Genomic DNA, 26,567 nt, shown 5'->3' on the forward strand with positions numbered 1-26,567 from the left:
CTTTTGAAGATGACTTGCTGAAGCTTCTCCTCTGCCTGAGGCATGCTAACACCAGCAGGATCTTTTTCCCCAGTCTTAGTGTGTCTTCAGTTTTAAGTAGCACATGCTTAGTCAGTGCCAACTGTGATGGTCCTTTCTCTGTGCAGCACTGGGGGGTGACTCTTACCCTATACCCTTCAGAGGGAAGCTAAGAAGATAGATGGTGACGTATACAAGTGCCACTTCAGCCATCTGATTTATGGAGTCGTATTTCATCACTCGGCCAGAGATGGCCTCTAGAGAAGCCCTTGTAGATTGCTAAAGATGTGAGCAGCTCTTGCCCTAAAGGCTTGTGGTTACCTCACAAACGTGATGCCAAACACCTGGCTACTGAGAGGAAACGGAATTAATCTGTCAATTGTAGGCAGCTATAGATCCACTTTAAATAATGAAAGACTTGATACCAATATGTTGTTCTGACAGCAGATTTTAGAAGTAACTGTGTGTGCTTTTCTTTAAGTCCAATAAAAGACACCAAAGTTGCAGATTCTTTTGTGCTTTGCAGGTGGATAGTAGTGTGAGAGAGCTGCATTATTTTGACTTCAAAAAAAAAAGGACTGTGTTTAGTTTGGCACATGGGATGGTTCCCGAGGAAAGCATAGAACATGAGTTCAATATAGTCAGATGGAAAGGGGCTAAGGGTTTAGGCCCTGGAGGATTGGGCTGTGAGCCTCTTTCCACTATATTCAATGTGTGACTTGGGCAAGTGGCAGGGAGGTCCTCTTCTGTGAGATGGGAGATTCAGTACCTGCAAGTTGCTTCGAGGAATAGGTGTGGGTGTAAAACACCTTCTTTGGTGGAGCACACAAAATTGGCTCTAAAATATGGCAGCTGCTTTTATTTTCTAGTTATTTAATAGTAGTATACAAAACGTCACATAGCAATGACTAACATGATTATTTGTGCTGGCATCAGGCTTGGTGATTGGTAGCACCTGCTTAACATATAACACAGACCATGAAAGTACTTGTCCTATTGTGAGAGGGAGGTATGGAAAGCACTATCATAGTAGTCAGTGTTTATATCTTGTCAGGCTCTGTTCTAAGAGCTTTTTCTCCATTATCTCATTTGCTTTTTAAAAATTCTTGTGAAGTCAGTACTTTGTTATCCCCATTTTAAAGAAAAGAAAACTGGGGTATAGGGAGGTCAAAAAACTTGCCTGAGGTTACTGAGCTGGTCAAGGGATGGAATTGGAATTTGGGAGTCCTCTGAGAAAATTTGACCACTAAAAGGCTTCTCTGACTTTTTACTAGGTCTGTGTATAAAATTCTTTGACAACAGAATGGGGAAGACATCTTAGTCCAGAATAGCAGAGGCGTGGGCAGCTTGGGCTTTTCCTTTTCTCTGACGAGGTCTTGGGAAAACCTGCCAAGTGTCATAGGAGGTATGGAAATATCTTGAGTGAGCTTGGTGATGTGAAGGATCCTAGGAACAGAAAGGTGCAAGGAAGTCGGAGGGGGGTGGGGGAGATTGGAAACCTAAACAGAGATACAGATTGGTAAACGTAAATAGGTCATTTGGCTATGGAAGATCCCTTTTCCCCCCGTCTGAATTCTAGGAACCCCCCCCATCTTTTACCTGTTCTCTGCCACAAATATTCCGTGAAAGCCCCCCACCCAGGGTTCACATATTATCTACAAGAGCCGTTTTTCTCTAGAAGCTGATGTACAGATTGGTATAGCCCTTTTCACATTTAGTAATGAGACCAAGAAGTCTTTAACTACTGGTGAGTGGCATTTGTCCACTTGAGGGAAATCATGAATAACTTGAAGAAAAATAAAGAAAAAAATAAGCGAGACTATCATATTTGAATAATGAGGTGCTCTTTTTTTCCCAACTGCCAAAACTTTTTAATCTTCGTCAACAATTGTTCTGTCCTCCGTCTTATTTAGGTTGCATCTGTGGACTCTGAGCTCAGGAGCCCTGACAAGCGGCATATGAATTCTGTATTCATTAGTGATCTTGATCCAAATGCCTCTGTCCCTGCCACGGGGGCTCAGGTGTGGAAGCTGCTGGCTAATCCCACCAGCTGACATTTGGAGGTTTAATGACTCCATAGGAAGGTGACCACTTGCTGGGAGGTTTGCTGGCGGAACCCACACAGCAGACAATGGAGATCAAGGAAGACGATCAGTGTTTAGCCGAAGCACCTTCCTGTGCAACTTGAACCCCGTTGGCATCAAACACAGAGTTTTAAGTAAATGCAAAAATTAAAAAAACGTGACCTTCGACAACTACTATAAACAGTGATTTTCCTCTGTCTGTTGATGATGCTTAAGACTCTTGTAGCACTGTAATATGTGTTAGCTTAATTAGCTGAATTTGTCTTACTTTTCCAGATTTTCAAATTTATGGTTATGTTTGTCTTGTAGTTACCTCGTCTTAGGTGTCTTGTATGTCTGGGGAAAATTGTATAGTTAGAAAATTCTTTTTAAAAATTTTATTAAATTTTTAAAAATTCTTTTAAAAAATTTTATTAAAAATGCCTTCAGGGAATTAGGCTAACATTTTTGTTTATTATGCTCACTTTCTTTTAAAAAATTACTATTAGAATGCAGGTTTATGATTGACTTGTGACTTGTCATTAGATGTTTTGACTGTTTTTAGGTTCTCTAGTCTAAGTTGGATGCCTTATTATTATTTGGTAACAGCTTCATTGATAAATAGTTCATGCCCATACAATTTACCTGTTTAAGTGTACAACTCAGTGATTTTTAGTATACTTAAACCACAATTTCATCAACTTCAAAAAACAAACTCCAAGCCTATTAGCTGCCACCCCCTGTTTCCCCCCCAACCCACCCAGCCCTAGGCAACAGCTAATCTACTTTTTCTCTTTATGGTCTTGTCTATCCTGAACACATATGTGCTTGAAGCCGTACATGTGATGATTTCTTTCATTTGTCACAATATTTTCATAATAATTAATTCATGTTGTAGCATATATTTTGATGATTGAATAGTATTCTACCATGTGGACATCAGATTTTATGTATCCACTCATTAGTTGATGGACATTGGATTGTTTCACCTTTTTGACTGTATTTATAATGCCATTACTGTGAACATTTACATAGAAGTTTTTGGTGGACGTATGTTGTGATTTCTCTTGGCAGTATACCTAGGAACTGGATTGCTGGGTAATAGGGTGACCTTTTGTGGAAGAGCCAGACCTTTCCATAGTGTCCCCCCACTACCAGTGTATGAGGCTCTGATATCTGCACATCCTTGCCCACATTTTGATTACAGTCATCCTGGTGACTGTGAACTGGTATCATGGTAGTTTTAATGGATCCCTTATTGCTTAAGAACTAGTGCAACAGTGGAAGTGTTTAGATAAATCAATTCAAACACAGGAAATGTTTCTTATGCACCCTGGATTTGCGTAGTAATTGGGTTGATTGTGCATATATTGAAAGGTCCCTTTTGGAGGCTCTATATGAGGTTGTTCCTGCCATTTTTTTTTTTTTTTTTTTTTTTTTTTGGTCATAATTCCTGGCTATTGGCTCTCCTTGATACCTGAAGCATTAGATGTAGTGAATTGTGTCTTTATTTTTGGACCCAAAGATGTGATTTTCCTCAATTGTTTTCTCTTTGGTTTTATTTAACATAAAACATTAGCTTTTTGAGAAATCAGAACCTTAAGATACAGTCCCCCAGAGCCCCCATGTGGAATTATTTTTAGTAGTGATTTCTAAAGACGTTAACCAGTTAATTTTAGAAATGAACAGATTTCTGTGGTTCAGTGGGTAGAGTTAGAAGATGATGAGAAAAACTGTCAGTGGTAAAGCCTTGCATCAGAATCAGATCCCCTAAGTTGTTCCTCTTTTAAAGTGAACTCATTCTCTTGAACTGGAATCCACTTGGCGGCTACTTTGGAGAGGCAGAGGAGGGGTAAGGTTACTCTGTTGGTTCTTGTTCTATTTGCATTTTGTGGGATTGTAGAGGGCAAAGTTTTCTTTGGTCTTTCACCTGATGATTCAAGACTGCCTCTGCTTTCTTCCATACAGTGATTGGATTTCAGAAGTGATTACTTCTCTTCCTTTGATTCTCTGAGATGTTAGTCTCCCTTGACTTAGAAGTGGCCACTTAAATGTTAGTCCTCTGGCCAAGGCCCTGTCTTCTTTATCTCTGTTTTTTCCAGAGCCCCAGTTAATGGTGGTGGATGGTTTTCATTTCCACTCTTGCTGTTATATTTTGCTATTGATAAAAGGTAAAGTTGAAAGTGGGATATTTCAGGGAATAGGTGAAGGAAATTTTGTGAAATGTGTCTTATTCTTTTGTCCTTAGTCTCAGGAAGTAAAAGGGTAAATGGTGGTGGTGGTGGGGCTGAGGAGGAAAGTATGGTTTACCAAAGTCTCCTTTTGAACCAGACCTCTGGAATTCTAGAGTCAGTAAACCTTGAGAAAGTGACCCTTTATAAATTTTTTGAACATATCTTTTCTGATTTTTCGAAGAATAATGAAAGGATAGTTGCAAATAATATACTGGCAAAGTTATTGATTTAAAAAAATTTTTTTTAGTTGTAGTCAGACACAAATATCTTTATTTTATTTGTTTTTATGTGGTGCTGAGGATTGAATCCAGTGCCTCACACATGCTAGATGAGCACTCTTACCACTGAGCCATAATCCCAGCCCAAGTTACTGATTTTTTAAAAAAAAAATTTCTGCTCAATTTATTTCTGTTCTAAACCTTTTCATGTCTTTTGTCCTGTTCTGTAAACACTGAATTTCATGTACTCATATAACCAACATGAGCTCCATCCATCCGCAGATACTTACCTGGTATCAGGTGAATGCAGTCTACTTCACTTGGTGCTGCAGTAGGGCTGTTATTATAAGAGGTCCTCCTGAAGTTTTCCAAAAAGATATTAGCAAAGCAAGTTGAAAAGAAAGAATATTTCCCTCTGTAGAAGATAGGTAATTATTTATGATGCATTTCTTTGGAGCCAGGTGTCCCATTAGAAATGTTTTTGCTTTACATATTTCTCCTGTGTGTAGGGCATACCATATAGGAGATATTTCATAAAGTGTGGTGCTTGTTGTGCCTGTGGTGAAAATCTACCAGGGAAAATGTTAACTTTTTGGTGACCAGGGACTGTTTAGTCAGAGTCTAGAGCTAGATTCAGGGATAGTGCTGAGTGGAATGTATGTTTTGTAACTTCCAAGTGTATAGTTGGAATTCAAAGGAAGATATTGGTAGTAAAATATTCAGCATCATGACATCAAGAAATGAACTTCTTTACTTTTTTTTCCCACCAAATCAAATTGCCTCTGCCAAGTTGGGTCTCAGTTACATAACTTAAGGCACTAAAAATGCTTTCTTTATCTGGTACTTTCTTTTTCTGGTACTTAAGGCACGATTTGGGATATCAGAGCTCCTTGGGAAAAGATACGAAAGAAAGTCTTTTATTATTCACTGATTTCCTTCCATTTTAGAAATCTATTTTATAAAAATTTTGAATCATAGCCATTTATTGAACAGTGGCTTTCAGGAAAAGAGGGGACCCCTATGAAATTTACTGTCAAAGTGAGTCTCTGTGCCACAAATCCAAGAGGTTATCTGTGGTTAGAGGCTTGCAAGCTTTTGAACAATGGATTTCCACTTGGCCTGCATATGGGTTGGAGAAATACAAGAAATGAAATATAGGACTGAGTGTTACTGGATGGTAGCTTAGAATCTTATAAGTTTTGTCTTGGCAGGTAATTTGGCATAAATTGTTAATGTAAATCTGGGTTAGTGGTGAAGACATTATTTTAGTAAAAAAGATAAACTGCTGATTAATTCAGCATAGAACTCAATTACAAATTGAAAGTGTCTCTGCGGGACTCCCGGGCCCTAAAGACAGCAGATGTTGAATTGATACTCCAGCATATTTCACAGTGGTATGAAATATTAACATGGTTTATTATACTTGTGTGGTGTGCGATATTGGAAAGGGGGAGGTGGTAGGCAGGTGGGTGTGCAAAGCAGCCTGACATTACATATCCACTAAAACACTGAAGTGTGATTGTGAATTTTAGGAAAGTTTTCTTTCTTTCTTTTCTTTTTTTCATTTAATGAAATGGCTCTGTGGAAAAATTAAGTTTAAAATAACATTTGGGTCTAAATATTTAAATGTAGTACGTGTAGGCTTACATTATACTTGCATGTTAAACATGAAAAATGGCAAATTTTATTAACGGTCATGTAAGCGTTTGATGGGACCACTAACCCCCAGAATAGGGGCCTGGAGGGCCCTACTGTTTCACCGAGTTGGTTGTCAGCTTTCATTGTCTGGAAAGTTTTAAATTGCTGCTGTACTGTTTTTATCTTCTGATCTAAAACATTGTAATTTTAAAAATGCCTCTATATTTCACACAGGCAGAGAAGTCTCATTTCTGTCCCCCCATATCCCCAAAAAGTGCTTCATAGTTTTCATATATCCCTATCAACTCAAGGGGGAAAAGCCAACAAATTTCTTATATCAAAAGATTTGAATAAACAGAACTGCAAATATTTGATGGGATTGACAATTCTTAAGAGGGATGCAACTAAAGTTGGCTTAGATAGGATATTTCAAAGCCATTGCTACTCAATGACAGTTTTTTTTTTTTTTTTTAATGAAAGCCTATATCAAGTGTAGTTTTTGCTAGCCGAAGTAAAGACAGTTCCAAAAATAGCCACATGATTCCAAATGTTATGGTATGACTATACACCCTGGATACCTTCTGCTCTTGTGAAGATTAAAAAAAAAATTTTTTTAAAAATCATGCCCCTTCTTACATACAGCTTGGCAGAGGCGGGCGGTGGCAGCGGATGGCAGGTTCCCAGAATAGTGTCTGTGTTGCTCATGAGTTGCCATTTGGCTTCTCTAAGCAGCCAATGGGTCATGGTCCTTCAGAGATGCGGAAGGTGTGCTTGTGTTCCAAGCACCTGTGTCATTGCAGAAGCTCTGTGCCTGCTCATGAGACGGGATTCCCTTTCTGAATGACATCTACAACCTAGTGGGTTGGACAGGCCCATAAACAGCTGCTAAAAGTGTGACATGAAAAATATGAGAATGTTCCATATGAGGAGGGCTATTAAAGTAAGACAGAAGCAGAATTGATGGACTCTGTCTGGGAGACTTATTTAAGAGGGTGTCAAAGAGCATGTGGTGGATTGGGGAGGTAGGCTAGCGTGTGAGGCCATGAGTTCAGTTCAGAAGAAGAAGAAGAAAAGAGCGACTCCTTATTTGGCCTTGGGGTTTGAGGACAGTAGGACAGGAAGCCTGAAGAGAAGAGGAGACCATTCTGGATGAGGAACATCATGCACAAAAGCATTTCAGTAGGGTAATCCTGGAAGTTTGGACAGCTGAACATATTTGGAAATAGGAAAACAAAACTCCAGACAGTATCTAAAGTTGTCTGGATGGTCATTTTTTGAGTCAGTGTGGCCTTTTAATTAGCATCCACTCTTCAGTGCGAGACACGGCCAGGGCTAGCAGCCCTGTCCCTGCGTGTGAATATTTAGTTTAGAAAGCTGCCACGTTCCATTAGAGGTGGTTGTGTTTCAGCAGTGGGTGCAGGAGCCGTGTAGACTTTTCAGATGTCCTTTGAGATTTACGTTGCAGTGTAATTGGGAGATGCTGGTACTTAGTGTGTTGTGCATGGCGGAATGTGAGATTACCTGCTGTAATGAGACCCCAGCAGCATACCTCAGGAAGGTAGTTAAAGTTTTAACCTTAACAAATAATGTTACTTGTGAGTTTCTGTGAGGTAATTTATACCACTCTCCCCTAACCCTGAAATTGTACAGAAATGAACAAAGATACGAGGTTGTGCTTAATAGATATTTTTAAATTCCACCACCTACTGGTACAGATTTAAAAAAATATTTGCAGTGAGCACTGTATCCATAGAATGCAGTCACATTTGTAGTTATTGTCACCCTGTCATGACATTGGAATATAGTTCCTCTAAATTCAGAACTGTGGCAATAACATACAATTAAAAGGTATAAGTACCTATTAACTTGATTTCTTGACAAATATATTGGCTCTTAACTCAGATGAATGGAGTTGAGATGATTGAATGGTAAAAACAGGCACAATGGGAAGTTCATGTGTGGGCTTTGAAGAGGTCTGAGTTTGAGGATTGATTTTTGCCTCTTGGGTAACCCCCGGTAGCCTCAGTTAATAAAATAGAAAATTCACTCCTAAAATGGGTTGAAGTCAGCCCTTCAGGGAATTGTTGGGAGGGCCATGTTTGTGGGTTAGCAGAAGTTTGCTCTCGAGCCCTCTGACTACTTCTTGCTCTGAAACTTTTGGAGAAAAAGTGCACTTGCTTTTTTCTTTGTTTTAGTTAAGATTTGCAGTTGACAAAATGGCCTGGAGGGAAAATTAAGTTAAATGGTATCTTTATTGATATATAAGGTAGTCAAAAACCAATTTCACTCATTCTGTTTGCAGAGAGCTTTTCTATATGTGTTTTAGGGAAAGGTGAACATTTGGAGGCAGTACTGATGCAGTGATTCTCACAGACTTTCCTTTGGAATTTGAGGAGTGTGAATTCTGAGTTAGAGAAGCATCAGGATGTTTTACCACATGCAATCAACCAGATGAACCATGGGATGTTAGAGCAGCATTGTTTAAGTCATGTTTGCAACTATGAAATAATTTTAGAGGTGAAGTGCTTTAAAAAGATAAACTTGAGTGATTGATCACGAATGTCTAATTAAGGACTAGACAAACTTCATTAGTATGTTTTTGACATTTTGTCTTTTGGCAGGTATTGAGCATGCTAGGCAAGCATTCTACCACTAAGCTACATCCCAGCCCTTTTTTGTATTTTTTATTTTGAGACAGGTGTCACTAAGTTGCCTAGGATGACATTGAACTTGTGATCCTCCTTCCTCAGCCCTGAGCAGCTTAAATTACAGTCAGGCGCCACCATACCTTCCTCTGTTTTCTTGGGTGAAAACAAACAAACATGGACTTTGGAGCTAGACCAGACTGTGTTGCATCTCAGACCTTCCGGTTGTTTGTCTTATGTCTTGGGTTAGTCTTTTCCACTCCCCTGGGTCTTAATCTCCTGGGTTGGTAGCGTCGGGTAAGGGTAGTAGCACTTGTAAGTGTTGTTTTAAAGAGCAAGTGGAGCTGGGCACCATGGCACACACCTGTTTATCCCAGTGATTTGAGAGGCTGAGACAGGAGGATCCCAAGTTCAGCAATTTAGTGAGGCTCTAAGCAACTTAATGAGACCCTGTCTCAAAATGTAAAGGACTGGGGATGTGGCTCAATGGTTAAGTGCCCCTGGGTTTAATCAATCCCTGGTCCCCCCCCCAAAAAAAAAATAAAAAAGTAAGTGAAGTAATGTGCTTTGTAGACAGCCTGAAGGCAGTAAATATAAGCTTTCTGACTCCTTTTAGAATATAATTTCTAGTGAAAACATGTTACTTCGTACACTTGTTAGTGTGACATGGCAGTAAATTCTTGTGTGAAAGATGTGCGTGGGTGTCAAATTGCATTTCACTTGATGTATAATGATTACCTTCCTCATCAATTTGAACTGGGAGTACTGAGAAACCATTGCTTGTTGCATTAGTAGTTGTGGAAGAGTGAGACTTTCGCCTTGTAACCTTGGTTGTGAATGTTAGAGAAGGGAATAGAGTTAGATCTGTCATGGATTTCTTGTGTACCAGGCACTGCACTAGCAGTTTCTCCTGTACATCTCCACATGGAGTACCTTGTGTAGTTCACATCTGCTGAGGATCAGGTGCTAATTAAAAGGTTAGGTGCTAGGTGCAAATAAGGAAATTGGGACCTTAAAAATGTTGACTGACTTTACCACTGACATCACACAGCTCGTAATCAAAAGAAGTGGATTTGTACCCGGATCTTTACATCTTTACTTCTTTGTCCCCACACCACACTCAATATACTTAGCATACTAATCAGCCCCAGACCCTTTCTTTTGCCCTATTTAAACCTGCCCCACATCCAAACTGAATTTGTCTAAAGATTGTCTGAGCTTTGGAGCCCAGGAAAAGGTGATCAGCCAGGAGCTTCATGGAAAGATCTCAGTTAGTAGCTCCTCATGATCTCCCCCACCCCCACCTTACTTACTCTGCCTTACTTAAGTCCATCTGCTTCTACTTCCTTACAACGTGACCTTGCAGAGGGCCAGACCCTCATGCTCATGTGTCTCCCATAGAGTTTCTCTCTGCATTCAGTAGTCTTGCCCCTATAGTTAACTAATCCCTTGCGCTCTTTCTGCCACTCTAGAGGCCAGACAGGTTTTATTTGGGAGTCCTGTTTTCGAAGAAGTGGTGTTGACAAATTGATCTCAGCCCCGGTATTTTTTTCTCCCCGGAATGGCCTCAGTAGACTTTTAGTGATTCTAATTTTATCTTGTCCCCTTTAGGTAACATCCTTGAATCTACTACAGAAGCTTACCATTATTTACAACATATATTAAGTTAATCGTTGTCTTTCTATTAGCCTGCCAGAAAAATAGTCATCTTTGTGTGTAGGCTGCATATGTTCAGAGGAGTGGTCAGTGCCCATGGCCAAGACTAGGAGCCCAGGTGGCACCTGCTCCTTCCCCTCTTGCATTCCCTCCTGCCTGATGGCTTCTCCCCTTTCACTTCTATGCTTATCCTTACTGCCCCACTATCCTTTATCACTGGGAATAGTCTTAATATTCTTTTGGCAATTCCTCCCCCACTGTTTCTAGTTGCAGTTTCTGAAAGCACAGTTCTAACTGTATCATTCCATAACCTAAAACTTTTCATGTCTTTTCAGTGGTTAGCATGAAAAGTTTTCACTCTGTGGCCTATAATTTGGCCCTGCTGGACTATCTGATCTTTGATTTGTCTGTCTTTCACCCCTATCTCAAGATTTGGCCCTGTCCTCATCACCTGCATTCCTTGAAACCTCTGAACACCTACCTGTAGCTCCTTTGTCAGGCCTGTCCTTTTTTTTTTTTTTTTTTTTTTTGATAATTCTGGCTTCTTTACAGTATGATTACCTATTTGCTTCTCCTGGGGCTCTATGCTCTTCCTGGGCAGGCGCTCACCTCGGACCTTCCCGGTATGCAGCATCTACAGAACAGATTCCTATCTGGGCATAGTGCATACTTGCTAAACTAAACTGACCCAGGCATTTCTGTTGGAGCTTTTGCATCATTTGGAATTTTGTTCATTTGTGGCCATCTTGAAACTTCCTAGAACTAGGGTATGCTGTACTTCTTTGGATCTCCTCCCCGTCCATTATAGGCCTTGTGAGGCTGTAGGAGCAGGATCGTGCAGACTCCCACACGCACACTGCGCTGGATGGCGGGTTCCAGTCTCTAGACCCTAGAAGCAGGATGGTGGGTAGGCTCTGTTTGAACAGCGCTTCTGTTGGCTGCAGACCCTGTGTTCAGCCTCTACTTCTAACAGGACTGAATTTCTGTCATCACTGTCCTGAGACATGCCTGGGGTTGACCCACAAAGCAGATTCACTTGATTGCTTCCTCCTGTATTCAGGTGATGGCCCTTTCAGTGTCTCTAGGAATTTATTACTACAGTCATCACTGGCTACATTGCTTTTTGAGAGAGAGATTATTAATGTCTTATTAGTATTGTTGAACATATTTCTCACTTTCTTTAAATTCAGTCTTTTCTTTTTTATTGTTTTTTTCTCTGGTTATGTTTGATTCAATGCAGCCTTGGAAATATATATTTGTATACACATATGCTGTGAACACTGATTTCTTTTCCTTGTGAAAAGCAATATGTTCTCATCTCTTTTGGTCCCTTTCCCTCTGGAAGCTTAGGTATTTTTCTTCCATTCACTGTCACAGATTCTAGCAAAACCTCTTGCTCGCCACCAGTTTTCCTAATGGTCGTGTAGGGAAACATAAGCTTTGGTGATGCCAGGTGCTAACTTGGCACAGATCCCTAAGTTTCCCACTTACACCCAGCTGTGTGCCTTTGAATGGATCAGCCAGCCTTTCTGCCAGCCTCTGTTTCCTGAACTGTACAAGCAGACAAGGGTTCAATAAGGAACAGAAGCATGAGGCTCAAAGCTGGGGTTGGTGTGGGTGCCCGGTGTTAGTTCTCTCACACCCTTGCCTTTTTCCTTCTGTCCTAGAATTTGCTAACAAATATGGCAGGAACATTACTATCTTTTTATTCTTTTTCATAGCCCTTGGGCAGAGTTATTATTTTCATTCTTACAAGGGGACAACCTGTGGCTCAGAGCTTAGAATTGTGTTAATGCATGACACAATTCTAATGTCAACCTCTCCTGGGCCATTGTAACACCTCTGTTCCTGTCTTGAGTTGCAGTCACACTCTTACTCCTTTGGTGATCTGGTGTAAGTCCAGTTACTACTAATGCCTTACCCTTAGATCACTTCTCTGCACACCACAGCAAGTGAGTGGGCAGTGCAAATGTGACCTTAAAGCCATGGTCACCAAGCACTGGCTATGCTCACCAATTCCCAAGTGTTTGCATAGGCAGCAATGTTTACCTGGACAGCTCAAGCCAGACCCAGAATTTGGACAACTTTGCTTTTGATACACTGCCCTGTCTGAAATAAATAAGTAAGCAAGTAAGTAAGTAAGTAAGTAAATAAATAAATTTGTCTTTTCCGCTGTGAAAGATGTCACCACACATGGGATATATCAGGTTTGTGCAGGAAGCCTACTGCTGGGGTTATGTTTTGCTATTTTAAATACTTTTTTTGAGCTCTTTAAATTTTTATTCAATCACTAGTCATTAATGACTCCTTTAGGCCACATCATTGACTTAGTCAGAACTTAACAGGACACTAGAAAACATTGTGTTAAAACTTCCTTCCACAGCCATCTTGAGTGGTCCCCACTTGGAACTGGCGCAATTTTGGAATTACCTCGTTTGGTATTATCTATCTCATAATTTTTCCAGTGTCTGCAGAAGGTATGAGGTGCCATCCCTTAGGTGCAGAAGTTTGGTGCTCTCTTTTTAGAGTCCAAACTTACATCCCACCCAAACTTTTAGCTGCTGTGATACAGATCATCAGAGCAATAGTTTCTGTTCTATTTATTTTTTGCTGTGCTGAGGATCAAGGCCAGGCAGGGCCTCATGTATGCTAGGCAAGTATTCTACCATTGAGCTACACCCCCAATTCAAAACAATAGAATTTTTTCCTATTTCAAATCAAAGTGATAAAAATAATGTAGTTTTTCCAAGATGAATTTAGACTGCTTTGATTTTTTTAAAAAAATCTTTTATTGGGCTGGGGATGTGGCTCAAACGGTAGCGCGCTCGCCTGGCGTGCGTGCGGCCCGGGTTCGATCCTCAGCACCACATACCAACAAAGATGTTGTGTCCGCCGAGAACTAAAAAATAAATATTAAAAAAAAATTCTCTCTCTCTTTAAAAAAAAATCTTTTATTTGTTTATTTTTATGTGGTGCTGAGGATTGAACCCAGTGCCTTGCACATGCGAGTAGGCGCTCTACCACTGAGCTACAGCCCCAACCCTCTGCTTCAATTCTTTTTTAAATTATTTTTTGACAAAAATTGTATAGATTTATACAGGTTGCTTTGAAATACATATACATTGTGGATGGTGAAATCAGGCTAATTAACACATGCATTACCCCATGAACATTTTTTTTGTGGCTGAAAACATTTAAAATCTCTCAGCAATTTTCAAGAATATAATACATTATTGCCTGTACTTAGCATGTTGTACAGTAGATTTCTTGAACCCTTTCCTCCTGACTGTATTTTTGTATTTGAGGGATATCTCCCCAGCCCTTCTGTGCTTTAGGTCTTCCTGAGTTAAATCCATGGTTGATAATATTAAGTAGCAAATAGTTTCAAATTAAATATGAACTCAGTAGCAGATGGGAAAATGGATGAATGCCATGTTAATTCAGCCTGAATTCAGCCAGATAGTGGCTCACATTCTTGTTCATGCTGGCTCCTTGGCTACATAAACAGCAAATAACCGGTTTTGTTTCTTTTTTAAATTCTTTAAAATTTTAGTGGAGTTTCCAGTGACTCATCATATACATGTATTTTCACATTCCAAAGCTGTGTCTAAAATAGAATGTTAGGTTTTCAGTCAAATACATATTTAATATGTAAAGCCTGTTCAGTATGCATAACCTAACAGTCAAATGTGGAGGGTTTATTTAAAGAGTGTTAATTTGATGCTGAACTGTCCATAGTGCCCATTGGCTAGCACACTTCCATTGTACTCTGGTGACATTCCCAATCTCAAAACCACTTTAGTGAGAAGAGGAATTCGATTGTAGCTGTAGACAAGAATAATGTGGAAAAGTTTCTTTGCAGTACTAGTTTGGATCTGCACCATAGCGGATGCCGAGGTAATCTATCAGTTTGTGAGTGTCTACAAAATGCAACTCTCTAGATAACAGGTTTAAAGTAAAGATTTAATACAGTCTCCATCTCCTATGATGTTGCAGTGACAGTTTAAAACTCATTCTCTAAATCTCAGCAGACTTTATAGCCAGCAGTGGGCCAATATAAAGTTTAATAGCATTACAACACATAAATCATCTTTTAAAGATGCTACTAGTAGCTCCAATATTAAATGCAGACAATCGCCTGTGGTATAAATAATTTATCAAACACCATTTCAGATTAGCCTTCCATGCTGAGTTATTTATTTTAGCCTCTTCTGTACGATTCCTAAGGCACTTTTTGAAAGATCCATTACTGGTCAGTTTAATGAACTTGGGGGTCTGTTTTGTCCCCTCAAGCACTCGGGTACAGCTGTGGTGACCATTACGTGGCCGACGTGGCCCTCTTTGTGCCTTTTACAAGTGCTGCCCATTTGTCATGTAGTGGTAAATGGAGCTGCACATTGGAGTCCAGGGACACATTGTGCGATGCAGTGATGGAGACAAACAGATAGCTCTATAAAGTGCTGCTTGTCACAGCTGACTTGTAGTACAGTACATCACTCTTATTGTAATCTCATTTAAGAAGCAGGGGTGGCCCCGGGGACTGATATTCCCAGTTAGTTGGTCTTTGTAGCCATAAAGCAGGAAGTGTTCCTTTTATATTCTCTGAACTTTTAGGGAGTGTGCTTTTTGCTTGGATTAATTATTGCAGGAACTTCTTGACAGCCCTGGATGAAGATCTGTTGGCAGGTTTGCTAGGACCTCCTCCTGGTTTGGGGCTGGGTGCAGGCATTCGCCACTAAAAGATAAACTATGTTTTTTTAGGAGCCCTCTGGCTTGCTTTATTAAATAAGTTCCCAGTTCTTAAGCAACAGCTGTATGCCAGAGACTTAATAGGTGCTTTCTCCACTTGATTTCTAATTTGCTGCAATCCTCTGAGGTAGGATTTATTATCATTCTGTTATTGAGGAGGAGACTGAACTCAGAGGTGAAGTGACTTGCTCAAGTCTGCATAGCAGTAAGTAGACTAGGGATGCAAACTCAGTCTATCTGCTTCCACATCTGCCAGGTGACCTTGAACCTGGGTCCCTCAAATACCATTCAGTTTTCAGGGTCATGATAGTCTTTTTGAGCATCTCAGTGTAAAAGGAAGCCATCCCTTCTCCTGGAGGGCTATTTGATGAGCAGCTGGGATAGGTCCTGTGGTCCAGCCACACACTGAATCTCCAAGTCCCTTGCGGCAAGCAGTGTAAACCCATGAGCAGCTGGCCAGGGGAGGGTGCTGGCCCTACCAGGAGACAGCATTGCACCTGGGCCTGGTCAGCTGGGATTCCAGGCTCTGCAAGGCCCTTGTCATGATCCCCCTGCAGCAGCTGTCCCCAGGCAGATGCTGCTCAGGACCCAGGTCACTCTGCATCTTCCCAGAAAAAGGAGGTGCCATTTCCCTAGGAACAGTGAATCCTAAAGGAAGAGACAGTGTTTTCTGCATTTACTGTGGACCAAAGGCAGATAAAAATGTGGTGTTTCCTCCACTTCTTGCCTTTAGTTTGTGGTTTGTCTTGATAGTTTTCTTAAATATTTGGTATCACGTGTTAAAGACAAAAGTTGTTTAATTGTAAAATTTTACTATAAAGAAAACACAGCATGAATATGCCTAGTAGTGTATTTGCATATGTGTCTAGAATTCTGTGTATGGAATACTGTAGTTAAAGACAGTATTCAACATATAAAGCGGTTCTTGGAACACAGTAGGTCTCTGGGAATATCTATTGAAGATCTTAGCTGTGTGTGGAATGGGCAGATAGAAAGAACTCTTGGTCATTTTTGACCCTTTTGTGTTTTAAAGGGTTTAGGTGGTGAGGCGGGGAATAGTGAAGTGAGCCCTTTAATCTTGATGTTGGCCTCTGATGTTAAATGGTAGAAATGTTATCCCAGTGAGGTTGAGAGTAGAGAAGACCCTTTGGGCTGGGGGCAGTTTGGGAAACACCTTGCAGTGGAATGAATGTCAGAGAAGCCTCTAGTTGGCTCACAGAGAAGTTGGCAGGCAGCAGCTTTCTTCTCTTATAGTTGACCAGATTCTGAGGACACTTGGGAGTGAAACAGTCCTGAGTCAAGGGACCGCTGCCTGGTGTCCCCAACTAGTCCCCAGCCCAAAGGTTACTTGTGAGCTGGTGTGTTCTTGGCATCTGTGGCCCTAGGGTCCTATGGACCTATTTCAGTACTTACTATTGACTAGCTGTGTGACCTTGGGCAAGCCAGTGGTTTCCTCTCAGCCAGTTTTCTGATTATACCATCCTCAGAAGATGATTGGGGGCAGGAGTAAACAGGGTAGTGATCACTCAGTGTTTGGTACATTGTAGTAGGTGCTCAGTAAATGTAAGGTTTGTTTGATAACATCTTTAGTCCTGTGGATATGGGGGGTGGGTGGAGAGTTAGGATCTTGTGGGGTTTTCTTATTTAAGGAACCATCTTCCCTAGGATTGGTGAAGAGGAAAGAGATTTAAAAGATTTTTTTCTCAATTAAAAAAAATATTTACATTTAATGGCACACATGATAGTTTTATGAGTAAATCAAACTATACATAGTACATTTCAAAATTTGGCAAATTTTAAGTTTAATTAGTTATCTACTTATATTACAGAATATTTGCAAAATAAAAGTAGAATCACCTGTACTCCCAGAGCACTGTCAGCAGTCTGGTTTCTGTGTGCTTGGTTGGATTCATTGGCATTAGATATGCATGTCTAATATTATGTGTTTATTTTGGTTTTCTCTAAATCTTCCCCCATCCTCCAAAAGGCAACCATTTGAGAAATTGAGACCTGCAGCCCTAGATGCTGCCAGCAGGATTGTGATGACCACTAGTGCTGTTGGCTGGTGCAAGTCCCCAGCTGCAGCGATGTGAGAAGACAAAGCAGAGGAAATGGGTAAATGTCGGAGAAGAGCAGGAAGAGGGAGAGGAGCTGAGAGGCCAGGATGAGCAGGTCATTTCCTGAGTGCATTGGGGCACACGCTTCTGAGGATGGTCACCAGTAAAACAGCCACGCAAGTTGAAATGAGGATGTGTTTAGTGAACTGGTGGCTGGGTTTTGCTGTCTGTGTGGCAGCAGCACCACCAGCAGCCATCTCCTTGGCTGAGGAGCAACTTTCCCCTCTGGTTTCTGGTCAAGTGTTTGAGAGACTATTGGCAATGTGGGAGAGTCCCTAGAGAATCCTGTTTAGAGTGCATTCCTACAGGACCATATGTGCCCCAGAGAGAAACTGTCTTCATTGACCCCACATGGATCCCACTCAGAAAGCTGGGAGATAAAGATACAAAATAACCCCCTAGTCCTGCTGCTGGCTTGGTGTAGATCAGATCCCCTTCCTGCGAAGCCTCTCTGTTTTTCTCTGTGTCTGTAGAGGGCGCTTATGTCACTGGTATCTGAGGCTGGCCAGAGGCTGGCAGAGGAGCAGGAGCCTCGGGTGGGCTCACATCTCCTTACAACTTAAAGCCAGTGAATCTTTTGAGGCTCTCAGGTTGGAGTTTGGGCAGGGAATCTGTTTCTTGAAGGTAGTTACTTGGGCAGCAGCTGCAGCACAGCACAGAGGCCTTTCTTTGGGACGTTGGTCCATTTATGTATATGTGGCCTAAAGGGCTTGGACTTGGGCTGCCTTTGGTTGCAGTGCCCTTTGCCGAGTGCCCTGTGTCCTCCCCGAGGCTTTCCCGAGCTGTCAGTGTTCCCGTGACTCCTACTCAGTCATCCTTCTGTCCTTATCACACTGTGCTCTGGTTACTTGAGTCTGATGTCCCTGCTGAACTCTTGGGTCCCTAGAGGGTAGGGACTTTGGTGCTTCATCCATCTCTACAGTCCTGGCACCTAGCACAGAACCTGGCATGTGATAGCCTTTTAAACTAAGAAAGGAATGGCTCCACCTGTTCACCAGTAGCTGTTGGGACTCATACTTGCTGCTTTGAGGTGGAGTAAAGGAGAGAGTGATTCAGAGCAGTGAGTCACTTCAGTGAACTTGCAGGATCATTAGTGGGAGGAGATAAAGTCTCTTGGGCAAGAAGTCCCACCCTTGGCTCTGCCAGCATTTTCCCAGAACTACTGTTGTGTTGGTGTTCGTCTACCCACACCCGACCCACCCCATGACACTGCCTTTCCATTACGTTACCTTTTATTAATAAAGTTTTATTGGGACAGAGTCATACCCATTTGTTTATGCATTGTCTATAGCTCTTTTATACTACCTGGTAGAGTTGAGCAGTTACGACAAAGACCTACTCTATGCCCACAAAACCTAAAATATTTGCTACCTGGTCCTTTACAGGAAGAGTTTACTGACCACTGTTTTGAATGATAAATACTGCAGCCCATAGTTCCCAGGTTGAGGTGATCATGTGATATGGAGTGGTAAGGTTGAGAAAAGGGGCTCATGCATAAAGAGTTTGAATATCTCAGGTTCCCACTTATCTGTTGGGAGGCCTTGGGCAAGTTACTGAGGTATGAGATCGTTTATATAAAACCTTGTTGAAAAAACACTGCATGAAAAAAAAAAAAGAAAAAGAAAAAACACTGCATGGGGCTGGGGTTGTGGCTCAGTGGTAGAGCGCTTGTCTAGCATGTGTGAGGCACTGGGTTCATTCTTCAGTACCACATAACAATCAATAAATAAAATAAAGGTATTGTGTCCATCTACAACTTAAAAAAAATACAAAACACTGCACAGCTCCCAGAAGATTCTGCACACAGCTTGTGAAAGTACTTTGTGGGCTTCAGAACAGGTGTGCAGCTTGTCTGGGGACGGTACACACTATGGTTTCCTCCCTTTTTCAGGAGGAGGAGGCCAAGAAGCTGGTGAGCGAGGCCATTGCAGCTGGCATCTTCAATGACTTGGGGTCTGGAAGCAACATCGATCTGTGTGTCATCAGCAAGAGCAAGCTGGACTTTCTTCGCCCCTATTCAGTGCCCAACAAGAAGGGGACCAGGTGAGTGAAAGAGAAGATATTCTTCCTATGCCTCTGGCCTCATGGACCTCTTGTTATCTCCATGGTATCTGGACCAGGTTTCTTTCCCATGTTGAGAAAAGCTGTTCCAACCAGCCTTCCATGGGTCTGTGAGTCTGCTTTATGACAGTGAGCTACTGCCAGATGTGGGACAGTGACTAAATCCATAAAGTGTTGGTGCGAGAGGTGGAATGGGCTCAGGAGAGAGCTCTTGGCTGCAAGTTGGGATGGAGAGGTTTCAGTCATCTTTGTCCTTTCTTGAGTGTCTTAAAGAATCCCCTGAACTCTGCATGGAGTTCTGTGAGATGTGTTTTTCAGGGCGCTCGGCTCACAGCTTTTTACTTAGACTGCTCCAAGATGCCTAAAAGCCTCTAAACCAGTAGCTGGGAGCTCTGAATGTTGGCCGTGGGAGTTAATGGTGTTTACTACGCCAGAGGGGAGTCGTACCACTGAGTTGGTGGCACATGCCATGCAGGTGCCTCATCTTGGTGGTGTGGGCCAGGCTCAGAGTAGTGAGTGAGGTTCTAGTGGATTTGCTGAACAGACCTGGCTGGTGTGTGTGCAGATGAGCAGCTTATTGGCCCTTCCTTGTGGGTCCAGCTGCTTGACCACCCTGTGGCTTCTGATCTCTTCCTGGAGCTGGGAAGCCAGAATGTGGCTCTTGGGCTCATTCCCGAGTGAGGCACAGCTGCACCTGTGACCTCTGCCACCTCTGGAATGCTTATGTTCAACTCCGCTGTGGATATTCACCTCCAAGATTCACTCACAAGGAAAGAACAGCCTTCAGAGCCAGCAGTGTGCACTCAACTCAGAGTTTAGTGTGAATTGGGGTAGACGCCCAGCTGCAGAGAGCCCTCTACAGGTGCTGGGGAATGCTGTGGCCGACTTGCTGTGGTGGCTTTGGGCATCATTTGACCTCCATTTGAAGTGGTGGAGCTAGACAGGGGATCACAAGGAGCCCACGAAATTCCCTGGGCCTTGAGCAGGAAGGGAGGCCACCCTTCAGGTACACAGTTGTGCTGGGAGCAGGCTTCACCCAGCTCCCTAAAGATGAGGATTGATAGTGTGGCTGGAGCTGGTTCATGGGGAGGAGGTGGGGGATGGGCAGAGAGGGGCTCCATCCATTTTAGACTGGAGAGTGTCCTGGGAGAGGATTCTGACAGCCACATTTGAGCCGCAGTATTTGTGAGCTGGGGGTGTAGCTCAGTTGTGGAGCATTTGCCTATCATGCAGGAGGCCCTGATTCCATCCCCAGCACTGCCAAAGAAAAAAGAGAAGAAGAGGAGAAAAGTAGTATTCTTGGTTGCCAAAGGAATCTGTGCTTAGCACAAGAATCTTTGTGCATAAGGGAGCGCAGCAGAGGCCTGTTTACCTGTAAAGGAGACTGAACACGGAGCAAAATCAAAGTGGCTAGGAGTGCTGGCTGGAAGACTAGCCAGGTGATATGCCAGTATTGGGCACAGGATAGGTGTGCCCCTACCCTCAACAGGCTGCTCCCTGCCAGTGCCCTGGGGCAGAGAGCACTGCATTCACAATATCTGCAACCTCACTGTCATCTTCTTGTCTGGTCATTGACGGTGGGGCACTACCCAGGTGAGGGGAATTCTCATAGTGGACAGCAGGTCAGGGCAGAGCTAGAGTCCTGGACAGGGTCCTGTGTCCAATGCCAGTGTAGACCTGGCCTCAAAGATTCCTGGTGCCCTGTGGTGCAATCTACTGTTGCCCAAGGCAGAGGCCCTCTTTGCACACTGCCAAAGCAGGCACCTGGGCTTGGGTGCAGGGGAAGAAGCTTTTGGGTTTCCCAAAGACATTGGGGTGTGGTACACATGAGTCAGGCACATAGGGGCTACTGGGACTCTGGCTCCAAAGCACGAGGCTGCCAAGGGCCAGCATGGTGGGAGTTGAATGACATCTTCAAACCTACAGAGGGAGGAACACATTATGAAGAGGTACAGCTACTCACACCCTTGATAAAGAACACCGTGGGGACAGGAAGGTTTTGCAGAAATAAAGGGAAGCCCTTCTTTCTGCTCCAGCTCCTGAATTTAATATACAACTGTCAGATGTCCACTTTTTCTGCTTTCTGCTCCCTTGAGCCCAAGTACCTGTTTGAGAGGCAGACTGTTCCAGGAGCACATGGTAATGGCCCAGCCAGCAGCCTTCCAGTAGTCCATGCCAGCAGTACTGCCCCAGCTAGGAACATCCCAGAGGACCAGTTGGGTTGGTGCTGCTGTTTGACACTGTCCTAACTGCCAGCCTCAGTGTGGAAGTCCACAGTTAACATGTGGCTTACAGGCTGCCCTATGCTCAGAGAGGCCCCTGTGGGTGCACTGCCAGGATGGCAGTATTGGTGGGTGCCTCCTAGTGCGACCCCGCCATGTACCTGCAGAGGCCAGTTAACTTTGCCTGAGTCTTGAGTGTGGGTTCTAAAATGATGAGCTCCGAGTCTGGCTGAGGACTATTTTTGTGCCATTGCAGTTTCAGGATAGTTTTAAAGAGTAGCAAGCAGGTGATAGTTAAGTAAGTTGCTCTTGTTGCTGGCAAGAGAAGGGCCATCTTGGCTTGATGAGAGGCTTCACTTCTGAGGGTTACTGACAGGTACTTTGGGGGAGGTTGGAGCCTGCGGTCACATAATCAAATGTTTTCTTGTATGTATGTATGGGGGGATAAGGTGATGGGGAAGGGGAGGTACGCACCCCCAGTATCCTGGGTGCTCGTTTTTGACCTAATGTGTCTACCAGGCATTCCCATTCTGGAGCACTAGAAAGCTGAGGGCAGGACTCAGGTCAGCCACTTTCTGCTCTCTTCAGCCTTCTGTCTGGCACCTGGAGGAGAATCCCAACTTTGTGTTTTTGTTTTTTCTCACTAGGTTTGGCCGGTACAGGTGTGAGAAAGGGACCACTGCGGTCCTCACTGAGAAAGTCACTACCCTGGAGATTGAGCTACTGGAGGAAACTGTCCAAACAATGGACACTTCCTGAATGGTGCTAGTGGGTGGCTGGGTATCACTCTGGAAATCGGGGGCACTGGAAACACCCCTGTGACACCTTCATTTGGTTCCTGTTTGCTGAATGAAGTGCAATTAAAAAAAAAAGTGAAAACCACAATGGGCAGCTGAGACCTGGGGACTCTGTGGTCATGGGGCCTATCAACCTTTCAGGCTCTTGATCCCTCGAGTACCAATCTGGGTTCAGGTGAGTGTCAACGGTGAGGGCCTTCTGAAAATAGCAGGCCTCCTCTGGCTGGAAGCCAGACTTGGTTACTTGGATTCTTCACGTGAACATTGCTAACTTACTCCTTGTGTTAACTTCCTCTTTGCTCAGGGCAGCCCCAGGGTATTTGGTTGTCCTAACAGGGTGATGAGTGCAGGGCAGCCACTGCCTAGTAACTGAGTAGGAAAGCAGTGTTGGGATGATGAGAGAGTGGGTTGTGGCATGGCTCCGGGGCAGGGCACCTGCCTGGCATGTGCAAGGCCCCAGGTTCCATCCCCAGCTCCGGGGCAGGGATGGGGGTGGGGGGTGTCTCCACGTTTGAGTTCTCAGGCCCCACTCAGTTCTAAGCACCGAGTAACGGCAGGCAGGGGATGGTGGCTTTACCATAGCTTCGTCAAACTGGGTGAGCTGCACTCTGACCAATTTCATGGAATCACAGAGGAATGTTTAAGGCTTAGCTGGATGTGATCACTTTACAAACCTTCAGACTGCTGAGTGGTGGAGGGTTCTCACGGAGTAGGAAGTGGATGGCATGCAGAACACAAGCTCATTGGTGTGCCAAGGCTGCTATGCCAAGGGCAGACACAGCAGGGACTCTGAGAGCCATAAACAGAATATTTGCAAATAATCTGTCTGGAATCAGAAAACTTTCAGTGGTCAGTGCTAGGCAGGAGACAGGGACTTTGACTTTCCTTTGGAGAGAACATTCCAGGGTGAGCCCACTGTGAGGCCAGCTGCCTTGTGAAACTGCGGGGAGTGGGCCAGGGAGAACAATGGGACTATTGAGGGCAGCAGCTTGGCTGATGATTATCAGAATTATTTGGGGGAGCTTAAAAACATTCCAGGATTACTTGGAATGTCTGGAGCCTAACAAGTTGTTTCTAAAGGCTCTGCAAAATGTCGTGCTGCTGACGTGTTTCATTTAGGACCTCTCAGTTCAAGAAGAAATGTGTGGAAACTTAAAACTGTGCCTGACTCCTCCTCTTCCCAGAAGCAACTCCCTTCCCTCATTTTATTCCCAACATGGAGAACAGAGCAGAGACCGCGTCTGGAGACAGTCTCGAGCCCAGCATTGTCACTCAGAGCTCTGCTCAGAGATGGAGCAGTGGCCAGCCTAGATCCTTTCCCTGGGGAAGCCTGGTCAGCAAGTTCACCCATGGAGCCAGGTGAAGGTGAGGAAGAACCTGACCCAAATATCAGCACTGCTGAGCTGTCACCAGGTGACAACAGCGTAGACAGAGAGTTAACTTGAATACAAAAACAAAATTCAAAGTATTTCCTCCAGAGCTTCAGTTTCCTTAAATTCACATTTATAAATTAGTCTTCACAGTTAATCCTGTTTGGGAACAAGAAATATGTGAACACGCTTCTGGTTTCCTACACATAATACAGTTGCACTTTAATTCTCAACTTGCATAGTCTATGCACTTGAGTTTTCAAAATGGTGAATGGCTCTCGCTATTGGATCATCTGCAGTATGCTAACTTGCCTCTTTTATTTCAAATTCTGCCAGCAAACCTGAAGGTAGATTAAATTATCCTTCCCATTTTACAGATGAGGAACTTAAGGCTCAGAAAAAGCTACGAAACTTGCCCAGGTAACACTAGGAAGTTGCAGAACCAGAATTTGGAAAGAACAGCTTTGGGCAGAGCCATTAGATTTTTCATGTAGCCCATGCTTCCTTCTCACAGAGGAAAATGCTTAACACTGATCATGCAAAGAACCATCAGCATCACAGGAGGTGACAGTGCCTGACACAGGGCAGGTGTTCAGGAGAAGGTGGCAAATCAGACCTCAAACCACACGCTCCTGGCCGTTTGCCTCGTGAAACTCGATGCTAGATATTGGGTTCTCCTCCCTGTTACTCAAGTTATAAAATGCAGATAAAAATATTAGCAAAATCTCTACTCTACTTACAAAATTATTTCCACTTATCCCTTTATACAACAGAGTAAATTAAGCACACAGCTTGATTGTTTGGAAAGATACTTAAGAACTAAACTTCACTTGCTAGTCTTTGCAAAGGCTCACCACACAAATCACACCTGTCCTGTCCGTGGAGACCTGGCCAGGCCTCTGGAGGAATTGCCCAAAGATTCACATTACAGTCCAGATACGAGGGGGCTTCAGTGGCTCACTCTACTGCTCTTGTTAACCCAGCCGAGATTGCCCGCAACAGTACAAAGAAGGGACTTTGGAATTTGCCCATTGCCCGGTGCTCTGCGTTCAGTGTCTGCCTTAAAGGCTGCCTTTGGGGGACCTGATGGACCCTCTCGTGTCAGCTGATCCAGGCTACCAGGTGGTCACTTCAGAGAAGAGTACTCAAGTAAGGCAGAGTGGTGTTGGCTTTTGACAAGGCGGTGCACATCTTCAGGTGCTGGACATCCAGATGTGCATCTGTTTGGCAGCCTGGTGCACATACCCAATGTCTGGTCTCTGGTCAGGGTCAGGATAGATACACATGCTGACCAGTTCTCGAAGCTGCGAGGGAGAGAATTTTTCCTGTTAATCTTGAGAAAGCAGCCTTATTGGGCACTTCTGTGTCCTGTGCCCACCTTTGGGCAAATCTGTGTGTGTGTGTGCGCATGTGTGTCTGCTGTCAGTCATGCAGAGGCCCAAACCAGAGGACGAAACTCAAGGAAAGGGCTTATTGATCATAATAAATGCATTAACATGCAGCAGGGCTGCAGTCTGCCCACCCCCTGGCCTCTTCATTGTGCTCATGAAAGACGGCGCTTTTAATTATACAGACACTGAAGGCTTTGCCCGCCTGGGGTGGGGGAGGGGTGCCTTAAGCCTCTGATCACCTCACATTTTGATAGCCTGAGTGCCAATTATTTTAATGGTAATTAAAATAATGACCTTAAAAAGCCTGCGTCTTAACTTGCATCTCTTAACTTGCATGGCTGGGCTCACTGCTATGTTTTCCATTTAAATATGTGCTGCTGGAGGGGCTGGCTGCCTGCTCTGCGGGGTCCTGAGCAGCAGCCAGGAGAGTGGGGGTCCTGGATAAGAGGGAGCCCAAGTGGGTTCAGTGGCCACACTCTGGGGAGGGCCAGAGGAATGTTCCAGGAGACCCAGGGGCTGCAACACACTATCTTGGCTAAGGGGGTCTGGGCTTTTGCAGACAGGGGCTGCTCTGCAGTGGGCATGTCCTAACTGACCTGTGTGTAGACCATTAGGGCACGCCTTTGACCTCCGCAGGGGGATTCCACTGTTGAAGAAACACTGCCAAGCTCCCGAACAAATGAACAACACTGGGGTTCTGAGGTGGCCTGTGCACAAGACTACTTTCCCCTCACAGTACTTGGGAAGGGAACTGCGCTAGCCTCGGATGGGTTAAATCCCCAAGAAAGCTAAAGCCAGAGTCTGAAGTCTGTGTGACCACACAGTTGGCAGTAAGTGCACATTTGGGATTTTAAGAAACAGAGAAAAGTAATCAAGTCATTTTCATTTGTAAGAGACAGTGTAACTTTAAAAACAGGCTATGCCAAGGGCTCTGGTGCTAAGCAGTAGTCCTGGATGTGCGTGTGGCCAAAAATGTCACAGGCAACCTCTGAAGGGGGTCCAGTGGATGGGGACAGAATGGCCAACATGGGCAAGTGTGATCCAGGTGCTCATGTCAGCCTTGCAGCTGGGGTGGAGACGACGGTGCCTGTTGGATTGGCAATGAAAGGCAGAAAAATAGGGATTGGCGCTGAGTTGCCCGGCTCTGCTGTTCGCTTCTGAATGGTACAGAAGGGAAAAGCCAGTGCACCTGTAAGCTTGGTAAGGAAATGCCACTAGCTTTCTTCCCTGCCTTCTTGCACACCAGAGCATGAAGGTTCTCTCCAAGGAGCTTGTGAACGCTGCCAGCAGAAGGCGCTGCACAGCCCCCACCCCCTGCCTGGTGCAAGCTGGCAGGAGCAACCAGGCTTGGGATCTGGGGCAACTTGCTTGGAGCACCGCTGGCCTGC

The 26,567-nt window shown here is 43.8% G+C and overlaps 2 protein-coding genes across 3 annotated transcripts in view; one reads left to right on the forward strand and one right to left on the reverse strand.

Moving 5' to 3' along the window:
* PSMB7 (proteasome 20S subunit beta 7) overlaps positions 1–22,516 on the forward strand; it is a 55,587-nt gene extending 33,071 nt beyond the window's left edge. Inside the window, exons 7-8 of the mRNA XM_081312067.1 lie at positions 19,230–19,381; positions 22,269–22,516. Coding sequence (XP_081168193.1) covers positions 19,230–19,381; positions 22,269–22,380 — 264 coding nt within the window. The 3' untranslated portion in view covers positions 22,381–22,516. The remainder of the gene's footprint in view (positions 1–19,229; positions 19,382–22,268) is intronic.
* Positions 22,517–22,945: 429 nt separating this feature from the next.
* NEK6 (NIMA related kinase 6) overlaps positions 22,946–26,567 on the reverse strand; it is a 74,294-nt gene continuing 70,672 nt past the window's right edge. Inside the window, exon 10 of one of the 2 annotated variants that reach the window (XM_081274374.1) lies at positions 22,946–25,092. In XM_081274374.1, the coding sequence (XP_081130500.1) occupies positions 24,982–25,092 (111 nt within the window). In that variant the 3' untranslated portion in view covers positions 22,946–24,981. The remainder of the gene's footprint in view (positions 25,093–26,567) is intronic. The other variant, XM_081274375.1, reaches the window with a different exon arrangement.

The sequence above is a fragment of the Spermophilus citellus genome, assembly GCF_964194105.1.
Source record: "Spermophilus citellus genome assembly, chromosome: 2".
Taxonomy (NCBI): Eukaryota; Metazoa; Chordata; class Mammalia; order Rodentia; family Sciuridae; genus Spermophilus; species Spermophilus citellus.